The sequence below is a fragment of the Fusarium odoratissimum genome (genome assembly GCF_000260195.1).
Source record: "Fusarium odoratissimum NRRL 54006 unplaced genomic scaffold supercont1.3, whole genome shotgun sequence".
Lineage (NCBI taxonomy): Eukaryota > Fungi > Ascomycota > Sordariomycetes > Hypocreales > Nectriaceae > Fusarium > Fusarium odoratissimum.
In genome coordinates this window covers 1,941,066-1,963,542 of record NW_022158689.1, presented here as the reverse complement: position 1 = coordinate 1,963,542, position 22,477 = coordinate 1,941,066, and the positions used below count along the sequence as shown (strand labels likewise).

Genomic DNA, 22,477 nt, shown 5'->3' with positions numbered 1-22,477 from the left:
ATTTTATAGAAAATTGACCGTGTGCATGATTGGTAGCACTGTACCATTAGTTTCTGACCACTTAACGCGGTCTGGAATTTAGTTACCTATGATACGACGCGTCTGGTCGCGCCCACATCTAGACCCCTCCAGACGTTTTGACCTGCACCAATGCGATCTTTTTAATCCATATACGACCTTTGTCTTTGCTGGAAACCTCGAGTTGCTACGAACAACCCAGGTCGAGGTTTATTATCGCCCATGATGGCCGACGAAATTGAAAGCCGATTCTCCCCCAACAAGCCGCTTGAGCCTGATGTCCTCAGCGAACTAGAATCCATTATGCGCCTTCATGGCCTCTCGGCCGAGGATCTCTTTTTCAAGTGGGAGTCGTATTGTATAAAACTGGATCTTGATGCTCAGGCACTAAGTCTTGAAGTTCTTCGGAACCTCAAGCAGAGCATTCAAGATGAGCTCGAAAACAGCCATCGAAAAGTCCAGGTCAAGACCGAGAGAAAGGTCGCCAACACACCGAGAGGCACGGCAAAGGGCGGCGATGTTTTTGGGATGTTAGATGGGCTTGTTCCCAGCACTCCAGCGTCGGGGGCAAAGTTGAATAGGGGTGCTGCGAGTGGCAGTGCTGTTAAGAGAAAGACGGAGACGCCAAAGGGGTTGATGAGCTCGCCAGCGACAGGTATGAACGAGCAGCTCAAGTCATTAAATGGATTACCGTATGTTACTTCGTCTCACCAACTGCCTCCGCCTTGCTAACATTATCCAGGCCCACATCATTCAGTGATCGAGCAAATCCAGGAGAGACTGTTGAAATCCTAAACGATCGCCTCAATGCAGCCGAACCACCGATTGCGCCCTTTGCCGAGCCTCGAGTAAAGCTCACAGCCGCCTCAGATCAAAAGAAGCTGGGATACAAGCCATTGGCCATGAAACTTTCCGAGGCCAGCGAAATCCTCGACGACCGGATTGATAACTTCATGGCTCTTATTCAGCAACATCATAAGATCGATGAGAACGAGTTCGGTAGTGCCGCTGCGCAAAGTACAACGGAGGTCGTGGCTGTTGGCCGTATCGCTTCTGACTCCTCAGAAGGAAAACTAAATGCTGCGTCACTGGTACTGGAAACCTCCAGACGAACAGGAATGGGCTTACGGGTACCCCTAAAAGTGGACAACATCCGCTCATGGAGCTTTTTCCCCGGCCAAATCGTCGCTTTTCGGGGTACCAACGCCTCAGGGAACGAATTTGTCGTGAAAGAGGTTCTCGAGGTTCCTCTACTTCCCAGTGCTGCCTCTTTGCCTTCTGCGCTCGAGGGGCATCGTGAGAGGTTTCGTGGTGGTCCTGATGCTATGGACGAAGATTCAGAACCTGCACCTTTGAACATTCTCTACGCCTCTGGTCCTTATACTGCCGACGATAATCTCGATTTCGAGCCACTTCATGCGCTGTGCAGTCAAGCAGGTGATACCTATGCAGATGCGCTTGTCCTCACAGGACCGTTCCTCGATATCGATCATCCTCTTATTGCCACGGGAGATTTCGATCTTCCTGAAGAGGCAAACTTTGACCCTGATACAGCTACTATGGCGACAGTATTCAAATACCTTGTTGCTCCCGCTTTCAACCGCCTTGCAGCCTCCAACCCGCAGATCACCATCATCCTTGTCCCGTCCGTCCGGGACGTATTGTCAAAACATGTCTCATGGCCTCAAGACTCGATTCCTCGTAAGGAACTCGGCCTTCCCAAAATGGTCCGCATTGTCACAAACCCTATGACTCTTTCGATCAACGAACTTGTCCTTGGTGTCTCATCGCAGGATATCCTCTCCCAGCTCCGCTCGGAAGAGGTTGTGTCTCGTGGTGGTGGACAACCTGGCACTGATCTCATGAGTCGGTTGTGTCGGTACCTAGTTGAGCAGCGACATTACTTCCCGCTGTTTCCTCCTACAGATCGCTCTAAGCTACCTAAGACTGGCACGGAAGATGGTTTGGCTACTGGCGCTGCTCTAGATTTGAGCTATCTTGAACTGGGAGAGATGGTGAATGTCAGGCCAGATGTCATGATTGTACCTAGTTTGCTACCTCCATTTGCAAAAGTACGTCTCTTGGCTCGTTTTTTGTCTTCATTCTTACTAACTGGACATTAGGTCGTCGAGAGTGTCCTCCTTATCAATCCTGGCTACCTTTCTAAGCGTCGCGGCGCAGGTACCTATGCACGAATGACATTATATCCTCCCCCAGTATCAAATGGAAGCGGCGAAGATGTGATGGGCCATCAAATATACGATCGTGCTCGCGTAGAGATTGTCAGAATATAGAGCATAGCTGGGTACGAGTCCAGTGCTATATGTAATCTCACGAGACACGTCAAAAAGGAAGCCAAATGCAAGGCACATACCATGGTTGTTTGGGTATTATTAATAGTATAACAAGAGCAGGGCGAGTTTATCTGGCATCCACCCTGCGTCTTTTGTCGCTCTCATACCGCTCGTCGTCGCGTGACGTACTGCGTTTACGACGCCGGTAATCATCTCTATCATTTTCGCGTCGTGGCGAACGTGACCGTGACCGTGATCTTCGTCGACTTTGTCCATCATCTCTTGATCGATAAGAGTCCCTATCCCTATCTCTTCGATCTCGGTGACCATTGTCTCCCTCATTTCGGTCGTCTCTCTTGCGATCACCCAGAGGAATGGCATTGGCGCCGCCTGCGCTTCGTTCGTCGCGACGAAACCTGTCATCGTCGGGTCTGAAACGCTCATCTTCCTCGAATCGTCCGCCGTCTCTCTTTCGGCCATCGCCGATATCTCCCCATCGGCCTGTGTCCTCAGTACGCATGTCCCTGTACTTTGTTGCACCTTTACGGCCCAGCTTGGCCATGTCGCGACGCTGCAGGTATTCGGGAAGGGCCTCACGGTTCCGCACGTCGTCCTGGATACGACTGCCCATGATATCTCGCTTATCCAGACCAGCAGCTTTCATCTCGTCCTGGTAGAATGCTCCCTTGTGTAGATAACGCTGCATGAATGACATTTTGCCCTTGCCCTCCTTTTCCTCTTTCTGTTGTGCCAGGAACGCCTCGTCTTCGGCTTGTCTTTCCTCCTCGGTCAGGTTACGTCGACGCTCAACTTCCGCAAGCTCCTTTTCACGCTCTTCGATAATAGCGCGGGCGCGCTTCAGACGTTTGAGTTCGCGAACGCGCCAAGCTGCTTCTTCAGCCTCTGGATCTAGCCCGTCTGTTGTATCCACATCTGAGTCCTCGTTCTCGTCGTCATCCCAGTGCTTTTTGCCTGCTGCGCGAGCGGCAAGATCTTTTTTGATTTGCTCTTCCACAAGCTCGTCGGCGGCTTTCTTGCGGGCCTCTTCTTCGGCCTGCCGTGCTTCTTCCTCTTCTTGCGCAGGAGTCTTAGCATTTCCTCTTTGGCTCTTTGGTACGAATTTGGGCCGAATCATTAATCTTCGTGGCGCTTCATCCTCGCTGCTCTCTTCTTCGGATTCACTTTCCTCCTCCTCATCGTCGTCTTCTTCCTCTTCACTTTCTTCCTCCTCCTCTGTCACGAAACCTTCTTCTGCAGCGAGGCGCTCAGCTTTTTCCTTGGCAAGTCTCCGTTCTTCGGCAGCTTCCGCTTCTTTCCTTCGAGCGTTGAGGTCGACTTTTCCTAGGCTGCCTGATGAAATTTTGCCCGCGCTGGTCGCTTTTGGTGGAGGTGGAAGCGCTGGCTCATTAGACTCTTCGTTTTCGCTCGCGTCGGAATCTGAGTCAGACTCTGCTCCTGTGGGCTTACCAGCGCGATAACGCGCGGGTTTCACCGGGTTTGCTGTCATTCGTTTAGGTGGCATTGTGATAGAACGCTGAGGATGAGGTTGAGGATGCGACGCATGCTCGTGACGTTGAAGGCTGGTAGTGAATAAATTAATGGGTCTCGGCACGATAAGCTTATCGTGTCAGCTACCCTGTATAGTCACCATCTCGAGGATATAGTTGCTTTTAAGTATCTATAGCCTGTTTAATTCGTATAAGGTGTTGTTGTAATATCCCTCTCTCGTTTGTTTTATAACTTAGTATTACAGAATCATTCCGAAATATGTTGATAGGAGTTGCGGTGTTCTACTGTCGTACGGTTCTTAATTTAGCAGGAGTAATTAGATTTCGCAAGCCAAGCAAGCAAGCAAACATGAACGATTAAACAATGCCTATTCGCAGCAAAGATACTTATACACCGTGACATGAAGAATAGAGCCATGACCATGTCTTAAATGTTACCATGCAACGTATTCTCTTGTTTCTCAATATCCTGGTTTAGTGATAGTGGCCATGATGCGTAGCGTCCTACCTATTTGCCCTATATATAACCCAAACAACCCTCCTTTATGCCCAGTGTAATGTCGAATTTTACCTCTTCTATAGTCTAATTATTGGCGTCCAACTTCCTCAAGACCTTTAACAAGGCCCTCAACTGTCCCTGGCAGAGTTTGGCAATTGACCACAACACGGAAGAAGCTGCCCTTTGGACCAGGGGCATAATCAACCATGTAGCCTCTGAGGATCATCTTCTCGACCATAGTCTTGGTTCGGAGTGTGTTCTCGTCTTTGTTATCAGACAGATTTCTTCCAGGGGAATAGTAGAAGCAAACTTGCAAACAAGGGGGAGGGTCTTGTGATACAAGCACAAAGTTGTCACTCTGTTTGATGAAATTGGCAAGGTATTCAGCCTGCTCAAAGGCGTGGTCGATCTGCTTCTCAAAACCTGCAGCACCATAGTATATCCAGGCCAAAGCAAGCTTAAGACTGTCACCGCGGCGACCGCACTGCAGGGTTAGATCTGCAAGATCCCAGATATCACCGCTATCGCTGGTATGGAACAAATAGCCTGCGGCGGTGCTGTTGGCCTTGTTGAAAATGTTCATATCTGGTCCGAGGAGGAACGAGCATGTGACGGGAACGTTCATCATCTTATGAGGGTTCACCGTCAATGAATCGGCCAGATGGGCGCCATTGAGCTTGTGCTTTTGTTTCGACGAGAAGATAGCAGGGCCTCCCCAGCTTGCATCGATATGCATCCAGAGGCCAAACTCCTTGCAGATCTTGGAAATCTCCTCAAACGGCTCATATGAGCCCATGACAGTGGTTCCAGCCGTCGAGTTCACATAAAAGGGTGTCTTGCCTTCATTCCTGGCACGGACGACCAATTCTCTCAAGGCATCCGGCTTCATGCATCCAAACTCATCCACAGGAACAGGCCAGACGCTGTTTGAACCAAGACCACAGATCATGGCACTCTTCTCAACCGAGTAATGCCCGTGAGCACTTGTAAAGACGACGAAATCGTGGTTACCATTGCCTGAAGCTCTGCATTCTGGGAACAAGGTGTTCCGGGCAACGACCAGGGAAGTCAAGTTTGAGGCGCTTCCTCCCTGACAGGAGATACCCCCTGCTCTTGATCCAGTGAAACCAAACAAGTGTGCCAGAGTCTTTGCTGTGGTTTTCTCAATGATAGTGAGGGCGGGAGAAACTTGGAAGACATGGAGCTACAGGGTGTTAAATACTTATACTGATAGTGCACAGGGACTGGAACGTACATTGGTGTTTAGCACCGAAAGTACCATGTCTGACACCACCCCGACCTGATTTATCATGGTTTAGAAAACGGATCAACTGATGAAGCCATGGATATTGTGACATACTGCGTTCGTGCTTGCATACAGCTTATCAAGGAAGCCCTGATCCCAAGTATTGACACTGTTCTGAAGAACTTGCTGGATAATCTCCAACAACCCCTCCTTACCTTGACCCGAATTTGGCAAGGAAAACTTGAGTCGTTGAGCAAGCTCCTGTGGTTTTTGAAAGTCCACCAGGACATTGTTTTTGACACCAGCTGAACTGGGGGGAATATCCCCTGTCGCACGCTCTGCTGCGGCATCATCGGCAGCCTTGATGTAAGGGACAATGAGACCCTTTACAGCATCGATGAGCTGGTGGTGTAACGTCAGCGACCAATCAGCTCAGAGGTTGAGTTCGTGTCATGTCTCACATCGTTCACTTCTTCAGCCCTATGGAGGGTGGTTGTGGAGGGGTTCCCGTTGCGGCCGTTGGTCACAGTCATGACGGCTAGGATCGGATGAGAAAAGTGAGAGATCGAAATATGAGTAACTTGGGGAAAATCTAACTATCTTTCAATGAAGTACAATACGGGTCTAGAAAGTTGAGAAATGAGGCACAATAAGAGAAAAGAAAAAAAATTTAGCTAGCCATCTAAGAACTTTGAGATGGATACATCATTGAAGGCAACAATGGCTCAATGTCTCGTGACTTGTGATTATTTCTGCGAGGGATTTCCCGTCCGATCAACCGAGTCTTTCCCGAGCATGTCAGAAGTTCATTCTTGAGCGGCAAAGTCCTAAATACCAACAACCGAGGCTTGAATAGACACGACTTGATACATTTCCAGCTATCTGTTAGTGGCTGAAAGCTGAGGATAAGATAGACGAAGAGGGGGAAGACCGGGAACGATAAAAGTTTCAATTGCTTCTCGCTCCTCGTTCTCGCTTGCAGAGCCTTGTCTTGAGGCTGGAGCTGGGGTTATTGTCAGCTCAACTGAAACGAGTTGGTCCAACTCAACCCTTGCTCAATCTCTTTTTTCTTCTTTTTTTTTCTTCGACTTCATCTTGCTTGACCTTGATTTTGGCAATAACCTTATCAGACTGTTAATTCGCTGTCCGTGATCGTGTCATCAAGTGTCGGGGACCAACGCCAGCTGCCCTTTTCATATGAGACAATCGGTCTAAGAAAGAGAATAGAGTCTCAGATCTGTGTCTTAAACATGAAGATCAGGAGGACACCATTCCTTGGGTCAAGCGCCCGCCAAACGAACCACTGCAGTCTAACTGTGAAGCTGTATCTGAGGGGCAGGGGGAACGAAAACTCACTAGTTACATTTACGTTGACAAAAGAGAGACATTGTCTAACAACCTGTGGCCAAGATAGGACTCGAACGATGGCTCGAGCCCTCCGAGTGTAGGATTCAACCATGCTTCTACAAAACACAATCGACCTAGTCTATCCGCCTGATATTAATGATAGGCATGTACATACTCATATCTCAGCCTCGTCTGTGCGCGGAAGTCAATTTACGGGCGACGGAGGAGAACCTAAACCTTGTCATGAAACGAGAAGAGATGAGGTAGCGTGGTGAGCCTGTTGAGTTCATCAGTGCGTGGGGGAGGGATGAGACTGTGACTGTGCTTTCAGAAATACATATGGTAGACACTGAAGAGTGAAGACCAAAAAGGCAGGCCGGAATTTCCTCTGGCAAGGTTTTCACTATCACTGTCACATCGCTCATACCAAAGGTAGACAGACTTCCAACCTGATCTGAGCGATGTTGAGCAACACCAAGCAAGTCTGCAAGACCGATAACGGACGGAGCGGCAACCACAGATAGTTGTCGTCTGCATTGCGCATGCGCATGTTGATGCTCATGCTTATTCTTATTCCCACTCTTGGCTGTGATGAGCTTGAGCTTTGACCTGACCTCTCTTGTCACTTGCATTTGCATCTGCATCTGAGTTTATTATCCACCCCGATTGCGACCCCGAAGTCGCAAGTTTGAAGGCTCCGAGCGAGGAAATATCTCTGCTGATCAATTGTCCGCCCCGTCCTTGTCCTTCATCAGGCTTCAGCTTTCTCCCTATAAGCTCTGGGCGATATTAAAACCCGTCCTCGTTTTCAAGTCTCCCCACATTTTCGCCGTTGGGATCTGACCAAGCCTAACCTTGTGCTTGGCTACTGATTTTATTCAAAAGCTTATTGACAGCTGCAACATTCATTGGATGATCAAGTAGCTCGCCTACGAGATGGCTGACGCGTTGGGATGATGGAAGGGGACGGAGCTCCGAGACGGAGTGAAGAACTGATGAATGCCCCTAATTTTGATATCTGGTCTTTTAATATCCCTTGTCTTGTTATCTGGTCTTTTAATATCCCTTGTCTTGTCACATCGCGCAAGCATACCAGCTTTCTGGGATGGTGTGCTGGTGGCGGTCGTGTTACTGGAGGTTGCTTGGCTTGGATAGAGACTCGAGACTCACCCTTCAATCGTTATATGCAGATCATAAACCGTTTCGTACCTTGCATGTGATAAAGATGTGCAGCACATGAATAAACCAGTGCCCAATGTTCATAGCATCAATTACTTGCTGATGCCCAAGGCCAACACATTTTTTATGCATCTCTGCCTTTTTTTTTACCTTTTGCCCCTGCGCCGGCCAACGCCACAAACGTCTCCATCCCTGTCGTGCCCCATCTGCCCCGTCCCCCCGGGCGCTATCCAGCTCTGAGTCCAGGTTTCCAGCTCTTAGTAGCCCGTATCGCACGAACTAAGAGCTCAACTCAACGCGGCACCTTCAGCCGTTTTTCCGCACCACGAACAAGGGGCAGCCGGCCATGGTTGGTATCTTTTGAGAGGAGAAGGAAAAAGCAAAAGACAAGAGACGTACGTGGGAAAAAAAGCAAACTTTTTCTCTTCACTTTCACTTTTCACTTCCCTTTGTTTCCTCTATCCTGTCATTCCCTTTACCGTCCATACAGTCCTATATCGTGGCTATCGCAGCAGACAACCTTCCATTGACTCTGGAGGAAGCAAGTAACAAGACGAGCAAAACCAGGCTCCCAAGGGACGACAAAAGGGAGCAGCACCTGTTTCTCTCTAGACTATCATCTATCGTCCAATTCAAACACCATTCGTCATATTTCTCACCCTGGACTCGGTTGTCTCAGAACAAAAAAGCCCCTCTTTCATTCACTCACTCACCCCAAAGGGAACTGCCGGCTGAGCCCTCAGCATTACACATTATCATTATCTGGCCAGAAACTCGGACCCCCAAGAAGCGTCACATCACATCACATTGCATTACGTTACAGCATCGATCATCACTTCCATATCATAATACAACCACATGCGCTTACGCACACACCTCACACCCGATTGCGACGAGACACGACTATAACGATCGAAACGATATCATACCTGACTCGACTCGAAAGACAATAGAACTCGCCTCTAACAATACAACTCCACTGCACCAAAAGGCCTTGGCAACGCGATCACACCTAGAATCATTCTAGAATTACCTGTCATCCGATCCACAAGCGGCGCGTTTCGGTGCCTATTGTGATCGCCCAACAGCTCCCGCTTGGGCTACCAACAGTACAAGCACACGGCAAATATCTTCTTTTTTCTTTAACGGTCACTTTTCGTTTCACAAACGATTGAGCGCAGCCTCCGACATGACGGCTCCAACACAGACACCTGTTCCTATATCTATCACGATCTGCGGCGACGGCGGATGCGGAAAGTCCTCCATTACACTGCGCCTAGTTCGCTCGCAATGGACTTCAGACTATGACCCGACTATCGAGGACTCATATAGCGTGACGCGCCGCATCGATGGTGTTACTTACCATCTATCTCTTACCGACACGGCTGGCCAGGAGGAGTACCGCGGCATGTGGGCTTCCTCGAACCTCGGCGCCGATGCTTTTCTCCTCGTCTACGATATCACATCCAAAGACTCCCTAGATGCCCTGCAGCATTTTAATGAACTTATCGATATGGAGGCAGAAACTCGTCTTGATAACGCTGACCGCGCACGCCGTGCTGGTTTGCGCTCAGGTCACGATACGCGGTCCCGCACCATCCCTCCTGTCAAGCTCGTCGCCGGCAACAAGTGCGATCTGCAAGAGAGCAGACAAGTCCCTGCAGCTCAAGGTCTTGAATGGGCCCGAAAGCGCGGATGTGGATTCATGGAGACGAGTGCACGGCTGGAAGTCAACATCGAAGAGACGTTCGCATTGGTTGTGCGCCGGGTGGTTGAGGCTCGACGACTTGCTGATACAGGTCCGGACGCAGCAGAGTTTAATGCCCGCGGTATGACGAAACCGCTGACACCTCTTCCGACTGATAGCGACACCGAGAAGCGCGCGGTTGGAGTGCGAGGACCGAATCTTCAGGGCGACAGAGTGGGAGGGAAGAAGGATAACGGCTTTTGGAAGAGCCTGCGATGTTGGTGAAGTCGGGCAACGGCATTGTGAGAACAGGATGAGCAAAATGCTGGGAGAGTTTGTGTGGGTTTGTTGGGAGGAATGTTTCAAAAGGCTTCAAAATCATTATATACCAGGGATATCTCGGCGTCTTGGCGAAGGGCTTGGACTTTTATCTTTATCGTTTTACAGAGGACGCGTTTGTTCTGGGGAAAGGATGTCTTCCATCATCTGACATCATGGAGTTATGCCTGCGCGCTATTGTCTTGGTCCTAACACCGCCGGGACTGATGATACTATTTTACCTTGACCACTTTTTTGCTGCTTGGTGCGGTGTTGAATTCTGCTTGTAAACTTGGGGCCGCCAGGACACTGGTCTGGAGACGAGTCTCATCGAAACCAGATGTTGAGCCGGTTGATGCTCTTTCATGTAGGATATCTGATGGTGCCTAGTTTGCTTTTCAGAAGAGGATCGTCAAATATGGTCAGTGTATGCTCTGGAAGTAAGAGTCATCGAAAATGACAAGGAGGCTATAAATCGTGACTTTCCATAATCACGGAAAATGCACCAAACCAACATACGCGTTGTGAATAGCCACCCAAGCCTGCAAGTAAAAATCAATCATGAGGTTTATTGTCTGTAGCTGCCTGTTAGATGTGAATGCTTACAAACCCAGCTCTGCCTCTTGAGCAAATATGAGAGAAAATGTGTCACCGATAATCACATCTGCATTGCCATAAACGCCGGGCCTCTATGTCTAGAAGCGTCTTCTTACCCTCTAGCCACCTCGTCACGCCTCATCAATCCACTTCTTGTAATCAGCGTACTCCAGAGTAGTTTTCTTGCCCTGGTAGCGTGTGACCTTGAGGTCCAAGTCTTTCCAGCGTCCTCGACTACCAGTCCACCCCGCCTTGCGGATGAGACTGAAAAGTGTTTCTTCTTTAGTCCATCCCTGCTCGGAGGCTACGTCTGGGAGGTAAGTTGAGCCATAGCGGCGGCCGCGGTCGTAGAATGAGAGTCGGATGCCGTGAACGCCAATTTCCCAGTTGAAGATGTCATCGACTTCTTCAAAATCGGTCAGGAGTGTGACTGCGACTTGGAGTGTAGGTAATTCGGACTTTCTGATTGGGGAGAAGCGAGTGTCTTGAAGGGCAGAGATAAGGGCGTACTCCGGAATACCCTCAGCTAGATCTTGAGCTTCAAATGTGCCGATACAACCGCGGAGCACGGGCTCGCCATCCTCCATCGTATTCCATGTGACGAATAGCGGGGCAGATGTTGGGGGAATAGGGAGGGAAGAGGTGCTCGTGGCAGGTGTGGAAGCACCGAGCGAGGTCGAAGAGGAAGAAGACGAAGCGCTGGCATCAGGGATCGCCAGATGTCGAAGACTGGGATCGTCAAGGGTCTTTGGAGCAACAGGCTCTGAATCTGGGGCAGAGGCTGAATATTCTTGAATCTCTTCCAGAGTCAGAGCTTTCCGATGTGTAAGATGGGCTTCTAGCGCCTCAAAGCATAGTAGGCAGTGATCTCTGGTAGCCATCGGGTGTAGAATGGACGATAGAGCTGCTGAGAGAGGTCAGGAGACTTATCAGAGATACGGCGACTGAGAAGAGAGAAGGAAGTAGAATCGGTGAGTGAGTATGCCTCCCAGCGACAGCATGAACGATAGGATCTTGTCAGACGTAGAGGTAACTAAACGGGAAGTCGAAGAGCAAGAGTAGGAGGAGAGGTTGGAGAGCGAAGGTGAGTGACCTTGAAATGGAGAGATGCATCTGATGGAGGGGTAGTTCTGTTGATGGTTCAGTGGGACCTGGCTGAACTTTACTCGACGCAGTAATCAACAGAGCTAGACGACCAATACAATTCGGCCAACAGCGCCATGAGGAGGGGTTTGGGACACTAGAGCTAGGCTTCCCTTCTAAACAAATCGAATCTGTAAAGTCCGAGCTGCCAAATGAAGCTTAAGCTTTCCTAAGGCTTCTTTCTATCTTAGAGGTGCAAGCTTCCATGCTATACCCACGCATTCATTGGATTCCCCCACGATTCCGCGGCGGCCCCGCTAGAAGTAACCACCCAACCGGGCATCATGGCGGGGATAAGCTAGGGATGAATTATGAATCAGTAAAAAGAGATAAAGTTAACGAGATCCGAAGCGACATACCCTTTTATGCCATTAGGGAACTTGGCAAGGTGTCGCTTGTAACCTGATACCGATCCGAGTATCACCCTGTTACCGGATGGTCAAGTACCGCTAGTTTGATCGTCACCCCAGAGTTACAGACTCCGGGTAATGTTTCAGTTACGACTATGGAGCTGTGAGGATGATTCATCTCAAATGCCGATTGAGTTGCAATATTCAAACAGAATCCGATATCGTTGCCAGGCTACAGCTCTATTTATGTGTACGCTTCTTCAAAGTTCCGAGCAGATCTACGTTTGACTCCCTTGGCAGAACATCTCAAACACGTCTCGGAACCGTCTCGAGTTCTGCAACCCCATAAACACTTACGCAAGCTCATAGCAATGAGAAGATGTATGCTGTTGTATAAGTAGTCGTGTCCTTTCTCGTCAAGTGAAGAAGTCCTCATGCTGTGCATCCCACATTAGTCGTTGTTTACCACTCTTCACTACTCTCTTTCAAGTTTCTTCTCGTCGCAGGCCGACATATTAATTATTGTTCCCACCAAAGCCCATTTGCAACTCATATCAGTCAAGATGCGTTTCTCTATCTTCACCTTGGTCGCCCTTGTCTCGGCTTCTTCAGCTTCACTTGGTAAGTAAACGGTTGCCTTCCCAAGAGACATTAGTGTTGGCTGACTATCATCAGTCCGCCGAGTCGATGTCAATGTTCCGGCCATGACAAACGCAGATGGAGTCGTTGTGCCATTCGACACAGCCGGCGTCGTCCAGCCAGCTAAGAAGCGAGATCTCGAGCAGAAGAAGAGAGACCTCGCCCAGAGGAAGCGAGACATCTCTCGCAAGAGGCGCGCGGTTTCTCAGGAGAAGCAGAAGCAGCAGCAGAAGCAATAATCAGAGAAACTGCAGAGTTGGAACCCATAATGAAGTCACTGACGGATGCCTCTTTGAAGCAGAAGCCCAGGGGCTGAGGAAACAGACAAAAGACAACAATAATTGTAGTGCTTGGACTTGGCTTGTACAGAATAGGAGATAAGGTGCGAGAGCTGGGAGCACCGCTCACGTCATAAGGCTGGGCCTTTTGTGGAATCATAATCATAATCATCATCATGGTCCTCTTTTGGAGTGCATGTTCTTTGATGCAGTCATCCCGAAAGGGTTCTGCCTAGCCAGCGTTGACATTCGAGCCTGATCACTAACAAAAGGATCCTTCCCATGTATTTGTTTACGTTCTCCAATCTCGCTACTACGGCCCCTGCTCATGAGAGCTGTCAGCATCAGACAAGTCACCAGTGCGAGAGGTTTCAGTGCGAGCTGTCCTGTCATAGCCTTTTCTATGGATACTAGGTGGGGACCATGGGAGTCCACAATGGATACCAAAATAGTTGAAATATTTCATGCTTGAATGTTGAAGACAGAAGTGAAGGGTTTGTCAATTCCTGGAGCGTAGGGCCCTTGTGTTTACTCAGCTGGAAAGGCGAACGGATGTCTGGAGATAGACAATGAGCTTCTGTTGCTATTCTGCCCAGACCTTCAGTATCTCTATCAAGCAGAAACATGCTGTGACTTGCATTCTAGGTGTCATCGACACCTCCGATCAACCTTGTGGACCCTTGAAAACTTGGTGCAACCACCATGTCACTACAAACACACTCTTTACTTCGGTAGTATATTAGTTACCATGCGAGTCTATAAGACCCCATAGATTGGGGGAGTCAGTCACTTTGTGGCCAAATGGCCGAAGCTGTGTCTGGGTTTGTTTTTCAATAACCATAAGAAACCATGTTGTTGGTAGAGGATCGAGGCGCAGTTTCAAAACGTGTGCAGCCAAGGTGATGTTCCTAGATTTTGACGACATCAACCGAGAAAGGAATCTATTCTCGGCAACCCATGATCTCACTCCTGCGGGCTACGTACCAACGATAGTCTAAGCAGCGGAGATAGTTCAACTCCGTTCCGTTCTTATGTTGACCGACAAATAACAATCCGTACACAGCAACATCAGACCAACCTCCTGTCTAGGCTCCTTTCGGCCCCCACTCGTCGCACCTTGAAGCTACCGCCACTCTCTGCTCTGCTTCTCAAACCCTGACGCCTGAATGCCACTATGCAGATGTGGCATTGCTCCAAGCGGGCTCCAACGATTCAATTCACTCTGACCTTTTAGCAAGATTGATCGTGGTTATTGGTTGTTAGTTGTTAGATCGTCTTTTGTCTAGGTAGCTATCCTCATGTTTCTATTTACAGGGCTGAACGGGTGGAGTTGTTCATCCTAATTAGCTTGGCTTTTCCCGCCGATGAAACCCAAAGTCAGCCTTGCCGCTTTCGAGAACCTGGACCTGATGAGATGAGATGAATGACAAAAATGCCTCTTCCTCAAGCCCTAGGGGTGCTGCGCAGCCTCGCGCTTAACCATGGCGCCAATATGGAGCAGATCCTTTCATCAAATCAATGCCCTAGGGGCCGTTGAGTTTTGGCTAGGCCAGCTCTTAGCCAGGCAGTTTGTGGGCAATAGCTTTTCGCCCGTTTTGATGGCTTGAGGCTGACAAGCCCAGCTGAGTTGAGTTTGAGACTGTCCATTTCCTCCCAACTGAATTGTAGACTACGTCTTCGTGAACAACTCCCCCATAATCAACTCGCAAAGAGTCCGAAACCACTGAGCCTCTCTTTATTCACCCTGCCAATCCAGCAAATTACTAGCCCTGACTTGGGGGTCGCAAAGTCCCTCGACCTCTGAGCTGTCACCGTTCTCACTCCGTCAGCAAAGCTCTACCTACAACAGCACTCTCAGCCGCAGCCCTCAATCAGCACTAAGCCCAATTCCAGTTGAGCAACCCCAGTGTAAACTGCACAATAGTGGAGGCGGTGGCTCATTATCCCTGACCTGGCGCCATGAATATCGAAGAGGGCTGAGTTGAGTTGCGGGGACATGGGAGACTAGACAGTTGTAGGCGGCATTGCCCGCCGAAGAGGTTGTTCAATAAATAAATAAGAGGCTGACCCCCTTGGGAGGTGGATGTTTGCTGACGCCTGAATGATCCTTTAAGCTAAGAAACCTAGATGCTCTAAGAACAAAACGCACGCTGGCCGACGGCGACCAGAGGAGCATTCTTACGATTACACGTTGATGACAACAGAACTTCTGTATGAGAAACGACCAACCAGTACCAATCACCATTGAGCAGGAATACTCTGGAAGAGACGGACAACTACTCTGTCGAGCCAATTGCTGAGCTTCGGTTCCAACAGAAATCACCGCAGCGTAAGAGCACAGAGAATAAGACACCCTCGCGATGCTCATCAATGGAAACCATCGTGCTCAGGCACAATTCGATCGGGCAAAATGGCGCCCAATGGTTATGATCCCTACCTGGGCTCTTCAGCTAGGCTTGTCTATGTCTATGATGGGACTTTTCGCCTACAGATTGGGCGATAGCATGAAGGTGAATAAGGACAATGACAAGAAGAACGACGATCCTACAATCGAGATTGTGTAAGTCCAGAGAAAGCCCAATGCCTGATCCGATGCAGCAGTTTTACTGACTGTGAATAGGTGGGAGGCTACAAATGTAGCTCTATGGTTCGTTGCATCTCTATGCAGTTTCGTCGAAATCGCCAAATACTTCGCGGAGGCCTTAACTCCGTGGACCATGCTCTTCACACACGTCATAAAGTTGACCTGCGCGATCGCCACTCTCGCGCTTGATATAGTTGTCTACACCGAGAAACACGACAAGCACTACTCCCTCGTCGCTCTTGGGTTAGACTGTGCTTTTATGTAAGTTCCCGGTATCTAACCTGAACACGACTTGTACTGACTGGCGCTACTTTAGCATCACCTCACTCGTCCTGGTCTTCTACTCCGTGCGAAGATACCGTCGCCTTTCTGCTTACGACGATTATACACACCCTGTCAACGTCAAGCCTTATGGTTTCAACGACGACCTTGAGCGTGATACTTCATACGCTCGACAGTCTACCGACAAGCGCTTTTCTTCAACATCGTCGCGAGCTAGCATCATCTCAAAGCGTGAATCTGTTGAGATGGGCACCGTCCAGCGAACACCAAGCGTCTATTCACACAAGCGTGACACTCAATTCGATGACTATGTAGCACGTCGCGGCTCCGCCACGAAAGAACGCATTGGCAGCGGAGACTTCAGTTACGCTGGAGCTCAGGGCGAGGCTCAAGACTCTGGAGCAACACTTACACCAACTCGTCCAAGGGGCGCCAGTAGCGGTCGAGCAGCGAGCTGGACGAGCGACCGAGGTCTCGTAGCTGTACCTGAGGAGGATGACGACACAACAGCTGGCAAGGAATCCAAGACAGAAAAGGAAAAGAAGGATCGCGAGGCTCTTTTGGGCAACACTCCTCGCGAGAGCATTGATGGCCTAGTTGTTCCACAAGAAGCCGACCTGTCGGAGCCCAGGTGGCAGCGCGAACAGTGAAAAGGGGAGGGAATGAGAATGTTTCATTGACAAGGAGAGTCTTGTGAGACTTGCACGAGAAGAAGACTATTTGGTCCCAACCTCCACGACTGTATATACCCACAGGAGAATTGGCGTTTCAGGGGTGTTTAAGCAGCATTGAAGGCTGACTGTTTCATGATACTTTACAATGATAGATGCAAATATTTGTTCCAAACTTGAGTGTGAAAGAACAGTTTTCCTCGCCAATTGAGGCCAACGTTCTAAGGTATACTTTTGGTTAATGGGACATTTGTCTCCAGGATATGTCATGATGAATTCCACCAGGTCGATGCGTGAATGATTAGCCGTTTGAGAATATGTTGCCAAGCGAAGACAGGTTTTCACATAAACCTGCTGGCTTGTTATCTAGATGGAAGTCAACAGCATGCGGAAACAGGATTGATGCTGTGATGACAGCCCGCTAGTTTGTATATGATCTGGACTTACAAATCTGTATCTGGTCGTCCCTTTGAAATAACAAAGCTGGGCAATTTCATAGAGGTGGCTCAAGCACAGAGCGAGATGAGACATTACACACATAACTTATCAAATCACGAGCTGTGGGAAGAGTTGATTCTCTCAACGTCGATATCCTTTCTCTTTACATATTTATCGTTTGTAAAGCTCCCACATGAAGAGTTCCCATCTCGATCTCAAGCATGACAACATCATGGGAGTTGAAGCGAGATACCATTCTCATAATCTCCCATTTACTTAGCCTCATGTACGCCATAATGTAGTGACTCGAGAACAGGCCTTTATTTGTACAAAGCGGATGCTTAAGCAACATAATTGTGATTCTATCCATAATTTGGCTTGGTTCGTGATTTCAGTCGTCATAACTATCATTACGAACACAGAACGTAAAGTTTTGGCGCACGTCTTTCTCCATCACCTCAATTCCATGCATTCCGTCTTACAGTTCTCATGTTAGATACACAATGGGCTTTTGAGGGTCAATTTCTTGAATGCGCCGGCAAGGCAACAGCCAAATCTTTGCATTATCACCTCGCCATTGAACTAGGGCGTGATTCATATTAGACGAGAACTCCGCTCCTTCTGGCTTTTCACCGCCCTAGATTGCATTTAAGTGTCTTGATATCTTGGTCACCTTTCGAAAGCGGCAAACTCGCTCTGAACTAGATCTCAATGCTTCTTCATGGCTGTCTCTATACACCTTATGGTCCCCCTTTGAGCTTCTTTGGACTCTATTATACTGTAGAGCCCGCAAAGCATGAACTACTTTGTTATCGCATGGGCCATGCCCAAGACCTACTAGAGACTTCTCTCCTGGACGTCTTTTTTCTGTTGCTGATGGAGGGCCATAAAGGCATCTGAGCTCAACCAGTATCATGCATTCCTTGTCTAGAAACATCAAAAGAAAACTTCTGATACTGTCAGAAAGTTTCGTAAGCATCTCATCACATACATCTCGTTGCCTTTGAACACACTTAATCGAGCCTCCATCGAAGCGTAAAAGAGACCTCGAAGTCCAAGACCAATGAGAAACCAAAGTTCTGCTTAAAAATGCAAACAATAACACAACAAGCTCATATACATACTTATAGTTCACTGCGGCCTCCGATGTATTATCAATCTCCCCTTTCGATAGCGTGTGGTTCCTCACAGATCATACGCACGAATGTAGTCATGCTCGCTACACGTGTACTATTATCTTCTTTCAGGCATGCACACTTAGGCGAGTTTCGTCACATTAAGGATTAAAGGCAAAAGAATTGGAGGCTCAGGAAAAGAAGAGTCATAAAGAGAAGCTATATCTAATAGAGGAGCTTTTGAAATGGTGAGACGGTTAGTAGTAGGTATAGTATACCTTTCTGCAGGTTTGTAAGGAAAATAATAAGGAAGGGGAAATCATTTTAATCACAATGATTTTAGTAGAAGAGTACTATATAAATGGACAAAGCTATCCTCCAATAGTCAGTCTAGTCAAAGCACAAGGAAAATAAACCTCTGATTCCTATTCTTTGTCTCTGAGATCTCATTGAGATGGTTTAACAAGTGCCCGAGGTGGAGAATGATCGGCCGATGAGTGCGGGGTTCACGGGTGTACCTTGCATTAGGCTGATGAGTTAACACAAGGTGAACCGAAGAGGGGAGTTTTCATGGAAATGGTGACAATTTCCATTATGTTATTCCATTCTTCTTTCTAATACTATAAAAGTGACTCACCCTTCAACTCAACTCCCGATGCAAGTTGATGTATGCTCGATGCAGCTCTAGTATCGTCTATCTCCTCAGAGGTTTCTCCTTAATCCAGAACGCCAACAAAAATGACACCACAAGGTAAATAGAAATCAAAGCAAGTGATGAAATCCCTGCGATTTGGTAACTCGACCGAACCTGATCTGCCAAATGAGGCGGTAGTTCTTTGATATAGTCAAGACTCTGGCGGACTTTCTCCTCGATCTTACGCGCTTCTTCCCCGTGGGGGAGCCGAGCTGCCAACTGTATTCGAAGAACTTGCTGAAGTACAGCAGATCCAGTGCTGATACCTATGCTAGCGCCGAGGGATCGGAAGAGATATGAGCACGCTACAACGACAGCAGTGTCTTCAGCTGCAGCATTTGCGAGCAGACCAATAAGCGTTGTCACAAAAGCTAAACACTGTTAGCAAGGTAGATCTCAGAGTATACCAATAATAGCTTTTATCATACCACAACCGGCTCCGAATGACATAATAGTAAGGCCAATAGTCTCTCCGGCGGTTGAACGGAGCCAGACGAACATTCCCATGGGAATGACTGAAACGAAGACGAGTGCGTAAGCCGATAACGTTACGGCGTAGAACTTTTCTGTTCTTTTGATGATCCAGCCACCTAGAATTGAACCTGCGACACCTGCAATCATGCCTGGGACAAGCAAGGAACCACTCTGAGTAGCACCTAGGCCCTGAACAGCTTGAAGGATGAGAGGTAAAAAGAAGATAGTCGATGTCTGTCCCGCCCCTGAGAAGAAACCCACCCCATAGCAGGCGAATAAGCTACGATCAAATATTATGTGGCCGGGCGCAAATGGATGAGAAGCCACGTTGATTTCGATCAAAAGAAAAAAGGCAAACAGAACTGGAGTTGAAGATAGGGCGACGACAGTCATGATATGTGACCACCCGAGGTTAGAGCCAGAATCCAGACCAAGGAGGAGAGCAACCACAGCCGCCACGAGAGTGAAAGCGCCGAGAAAGTCAATCTTGCGGACCTTGGCAAGCCAGTGATCGTGTTCAACAGGTGGAAGATCGAGGACGATATAGACGGCTATGAAAGCAAGGAAGCACAACGGGACTTGGCCAAGAAACGACCTAAAGAGCGATTAGATGTGTCTGGTTCAACATGCTACGCCAGACTCACCATCGCCAGCCGACTGAATCAGCTAAAATCCCTCCAAGGGGAGCTCCAGTAGCAGTCCCAGCGAAGAAAAGAATGCTGATCTTGCCTTGCCACACACCACGATCCTTGAGCGGTACGAGATCACTCAGAAGGATGGCGACAACAGAGTTCATGCCTCCTCCGCCGATACCTGCCACGGCTCGCGCAGCACATAGTTGGGCCATACCCTGGGCAAGACCACAACCCAGACAGCCCAGAGAAAAGACAATGTAGGCAAAGAGCAGGCATGGTTTACGGCCAAATATGTCGCTCAGTTTACCGTAGAGAGGTTGTGAACTTGTCAAGGTTAGGAAGTATCTGATCGACTATTAGTCGGGTCTATACATCTGCCGTGCTCTTTGACTCACGCTGTAGCAATCCAACTGGTATTGTTCAAGGCATTTAGTTCGTTACCAATCTTGGCATAAGTTGCAACTGTTAAAAGTTGATCGGCGGCAGCGAGGTAGACCTTGAAGATTTTGTGAGCAAAAGCCCGTGACATGTGTAAAGGCCTTTGGGGATACTCCTTACACCAATTCCGACAGCTGCGATCAGGAGATGCAACTTCTTGTCACTGTATAGTGCTTTGGGAGTATAGCCATCTGATGCCTGTTCGTTTTCGATGTTTCTTGGTGCTTCGTAATGATTACGATCTTCAAGAAGGGGGGAACCCTCTGATGGGCTCTCTGAGCTCAAACTGCTGTTCATATCTCTTCCCTTGATAAAATCTGAGTAAAACGGGAGCACAGGATACCGTAATACTACCGTCTGATATTCACTGGCGAGGCGTTTTTCAGGTCGAGAAGTTGGGGGAGGTCAGAGTATTTAGCAATCTCTCGACGTGGCGATGCTGCAAATAAGATATTGGCCTTACTTATGGGTTGGATCTAAAGTCACAGTCAGATTCAAGCAGCCATCAGACAGCATCATTGGAGAAACTGATATCATTATAGGAAGACGATCTATGATAACAAGTGAAGCTCCTCGAAAAAAAGGAGCATTTGTATCTCAAATGATATTGAATCCTCCTTCGTGTAACTAATTTGTCCTTGTGAAGCACTCAGCGACTTTCAGCTTTTTTTCTTCCATCCTGTATTAAACCTATTGTTTAGTTCGTATTCCCACAAGATGAAACTTTTAGACTGAGGGCTAATGTCATCATTCTCACCTGTCAGACACTCGTATGTTCAGTGTCAGCGACTTATGCCACTGTTATGCTAGGCCTGGGGGAGTAGTCAAATGTAATTAAGCAGGAATTTCAAGATCAACCACTGTTCACGACTGATAAATTCGATGACGTTCCTGCCACAAGAGCGAGTGCATAAAACGTGCTATGAATGAACAAGAAAAAGAACTTAAGCATTGAATCATTAGAAACAACGTCGAGGCCAATGGCCATTCAGCATGTAATGATGCAATACCTTGTACAACACATCGGTTTCCCTATTATTGCAAGTTTATGCATACATCCTCGTTCATTGACGTAACGTTTGTGCTGTTCGCATCATCTACGCTATGTGGCTGCACGGGTTCGTTCACATGGGATTGATCTGAAACATGGAACATGCGACCAATTTTGACAAGACAGGGGCTGGCAGGTGGGTCAGATAAAAATCGGGAGACTTAAGCAGTGAATTACAGGTAAAAGTGTCCCGGTTTTTATCTGGACCGCCTGGCTGGTCGCTGACTCTGCCAAGATTACCGGGTCAGAGACGAATGCGGGCCAAATCTCAGTGAGCATCACTAACTAATGCCAAACGCGTTATAGAATAGAGACAAGGTCTCGTCATAGCCATTTCCCCGCCGCTGGTTACATCGTGCTGACTGATTCGAGAAAAACAAAATCTGGCAGTTCTGGACGACATTTCAACATTACAGGATCACAGATGGTGGATTGCCATTCTGCAGCTTCAAATTACCTGTGGAGATGCTTAGGCTCCGGAGGATCGATCGCCCCGAGTGTACACAGACAGGGGAGAGACGTGACGCGTTGGGCGATCAATTGCAAGGGTCGGTAAAGTACAGTACATACATACATACATACATACATCGGCATGATCGGGCAGTTGAACTGTGGCGTTCTGCTGCAAATGTGAGGGTTTTTGAGACTCGTATAAGTAAATGAAGCATATGTTAGAGTTCAAGAATGAGATATAAAAATATTGTGGCATATTTCGGAGGAGGGAGAGAAAGACAAAGGCAAAAGACAACCTTTCAATGTCTGAGTCAGGTTGACATAACCTTGGGTATTGACTGTACTCTTCCTGGACAGCAAACAAGAGCAGGTGGATGGTGAGACGAGATGAAGGAAAAAAGCAACACCTTGTGCATATTACTTACGAAAGGGCCACGAGGAAGTGCTGCAAGTATCCGTATCAATACATATTGAGAGACATTTGTAAGACTGAGTTGATGAGTGTTATGCATATGTAACTTATCACAATTATAATAGGA

The 22,477-nt window shown here is 48.2% G+C and overlaps 8 protein-coding genes across 16 annotated transcripts; 4 read left to right on the top strand and 4 right to left on the bottom strand.

Annotated features, from left to right (window-relative positions):
* Positions 1 to 74: 74 nt before the first annotated feature.
* On the top strand, positions 75 to 3,910 carry FOIG_03073 (DNA polymerase alpha subunit B). 2 transcript variants are annotated; one of them, XM_031200715.1, is made up of 3 exons: positions 75 to 710; positions 761 to 2,090; positions 2,142 to 3,910. In XM_031200715.1, the coding sequence occupies exons 1-3, from the start codon at positions 241 to 243 to the stop codon at positions 2,310 to 2,312; spliced, it is 1,971 nt and encodes a 656-aa protein (XP_031070483.1). In that variant the 5' UTR covers positions 75 to 240; the 3' UTR covers positions 2,313 to 3,910. The 2 variants fall into 2 exon arrangements, with proteins under 2 accessions (XP_031070483.1, XP_031070484.1); XM_031200716.1 differs by having other exon boundaries at positions 761 to 3,910.
* FOIG_03072 (uncharacterized protein) lies at positions 1,432 to 3,937 on the bottom strand. Its single transcript, XM_031200714.1, has 2 exons — positions 2,393 to 3,937; positions 1,432 to 2,286 (listed from the first exon to the last, which is right to left on the bottom strand). The coding sequence occupies exon 1, from the start codon at positions 3,832 to 3,834 to the stop codon at positions 2,440 to 2,442; it is 1,395 nt and encodes a 464-aa protein (XP_031070482.1). The 5' UTR covers positions 3,835 to 3,937; the 3' UTR covers positions 1,432 to 2,286; positions 2,393 to 2,439.
* A 178-nt stretch (positions 3,938 to 4,115) lies between these two features.
* On the bottom strand, positions 4,116 to 6,338 carry FOIG_03071 (glutamate decarboxylase). Of its 4 annotated transcripts, XM_031200710.1 has the most exons (4): positions 6,027 to 6,338; positions 5,680 to 5,967; positions 5,575 to 5,619; positions 4,116 to 5,523 (listed from the first exon to the last, which is right to left on the bottom strand). In XM_031200710.1, exons 1-4 carry the CDS (start codon positions 6,096 to 6,098, stop codon positions 4,408 to 4,410), a joined length of 1,521 nt encoding a protein of 506 aa, XP_031070478.1. In that variant the 5' UTR covers positions 6,099 to 6,338; the 3' UTR covers positions 4,116 to 4,407. The 4 variants fall into 4 exon arrangements, with proteins under 4 accessions (XP_031070478.1, XP_031070479.1, XP_031070481.1 ...); XM_031200711.1 differs by having other exon boundaries at positions 5,680 to 6,338; XM_031200713.1 differs by having other exon boundaries at positions 4,116 to 5,619.
* A 2,007-nt stretch (positions 6,339 to 8,345) lies between these two features.
* Positions 8,346 to 10,662, top strand: FOIG_03070 (uncharacterized protein). Its single transcript, XM_031200709.1, has one exon. The coding sequence runs from the start codon at positions 9,281 to 9,283 to the stop codon at positions 10,061 to 10,063; it is 783 nt and encodes a 260-aa protein (XP_031070477.1). The 5' UTR covers positions 8,346 to 9,280; the 3' UTR covers positions 10,064 to 10,662.
* Positions 8,966 to 11,798, bottom strand: FOIG_03069 (uncharacterized protein). Its single transcript, XM_031200708.1, has 2 exons — positions 10,703 to 11,798; positions 8,966 to 10,638 (listed from the first exon to the last, which is right to left on the bottom strand). The coding sequence occupies exon 1, from the start codon at positions 11,572 to 11,574 to the stop codon at positions 10,825 to 10,827; it is 750 nt and encodes a 249-aa protein (XP_031070476.1). The 5' UTR covers positions 11,575 to 11,798; the 3' UTR covers positions 8,966 to 10,638; positions 10,703 to 10,824.
* A 369-nt stretch (positions 11,799 to 12,167) lies between these two features.
* FOIG_03068 (uncharacterized protein) lies at positions 12,168 to 13,385 on the top strand. 2 transcript variants are annotated; one of them, XM_031200707.1, is made up of 3 exons: positions 12,168 to 12,436; positions 12,487 to 12,807; positions 12,862 to 13,385. In XM_031200707.1, the coding sequence occupies exon 3, from the start codon at positions 12,904 to 12,906 to the stop codon at positions 13,204 to 13,206; it is 303 nt and encodes a 100-aa protein (XP_031070475.1). In that variant the 5' UTR covers positions 12,168 to 12,436; positions 12,487 to 12,807; positions 12,862 to 12,903; the 3' UTR covers positions 13,207 to 13,385. The 2 variants fall into 2 exon arrangements, with proteins under 2 accessions (XP_031070475.1, XP_031070474.1); XM_031200706.1 differs by having other exon boundaries at positions 12,168 to 12,807.
* Positions 13,386 to 14,680: 1,295 nt separating this feature from the next.
* Positions 14,681 to 16,925, top strand: FOIG_03067 (uncharacterized protein). The gene is made up of 3 exons (XM_031200705.1): positions 14,681 to 15,663; positions 15,724 to 15,948; positions 16,004 to 16,925. Exons 1-3 carry the CDS (start codon positions 15,464 to 15,466, stop codon positions 16,617 to 16,619), a joined length of 1,041 nt encoding a protein of 346 aa, XP_031070473.1. The 5' UTR covers positions 14,681 to 15,463; the 3' UTR covers positions 16,620 to 16,925.
* A 1,580-nt stretch (positions 16,926 to 18,505) lies between these two features.
* Positions 18,506 to 21,512, bottom strand: FOIG_03066 (uncharacterized protein). 4 transcript variants are annotated; one of them, XM_031200702.1, is made up of 6 exons: positions 21,192 to 21,512; positions 20,555 to 21,113; positions 20,392 to 20,492; positions 20,006 to 20,341; positions 19,316 to 19,956; positions 18,506 to 19,258 (listed from the first exon to the last, which is right to left on the bottom strand). In XM_031200702.1, the coding sequence occupies exons 2-6, from the start codon at positions 20,729 to 20,731 to the stop codon at positions 18,888 to 18,890; spliced, it is 1,626 nt and encodes a 541-aa protein (XP_031070470.1). In that variant the 5' UTR covers positions 20,732 to 21,113; positions 21,192 to 21,512; the 3' UTR covers positions 18,506 to 18,887. The 4 variants fall into 4 exon arrangements, with proteins under 4 accessions (XP_031070470.1, XP_031070469.1, XP_031070472.1 ...); XM_031200701.1 differs by having other exon boundaries at positions 20,555 to 21,512; XM_031200704.1 differs by having other exon boundaries at positions 20,392 to 21,113.
* Between the last annotated feature and the right edge of the window lie 965 nt (positions 21,513 to 22,477).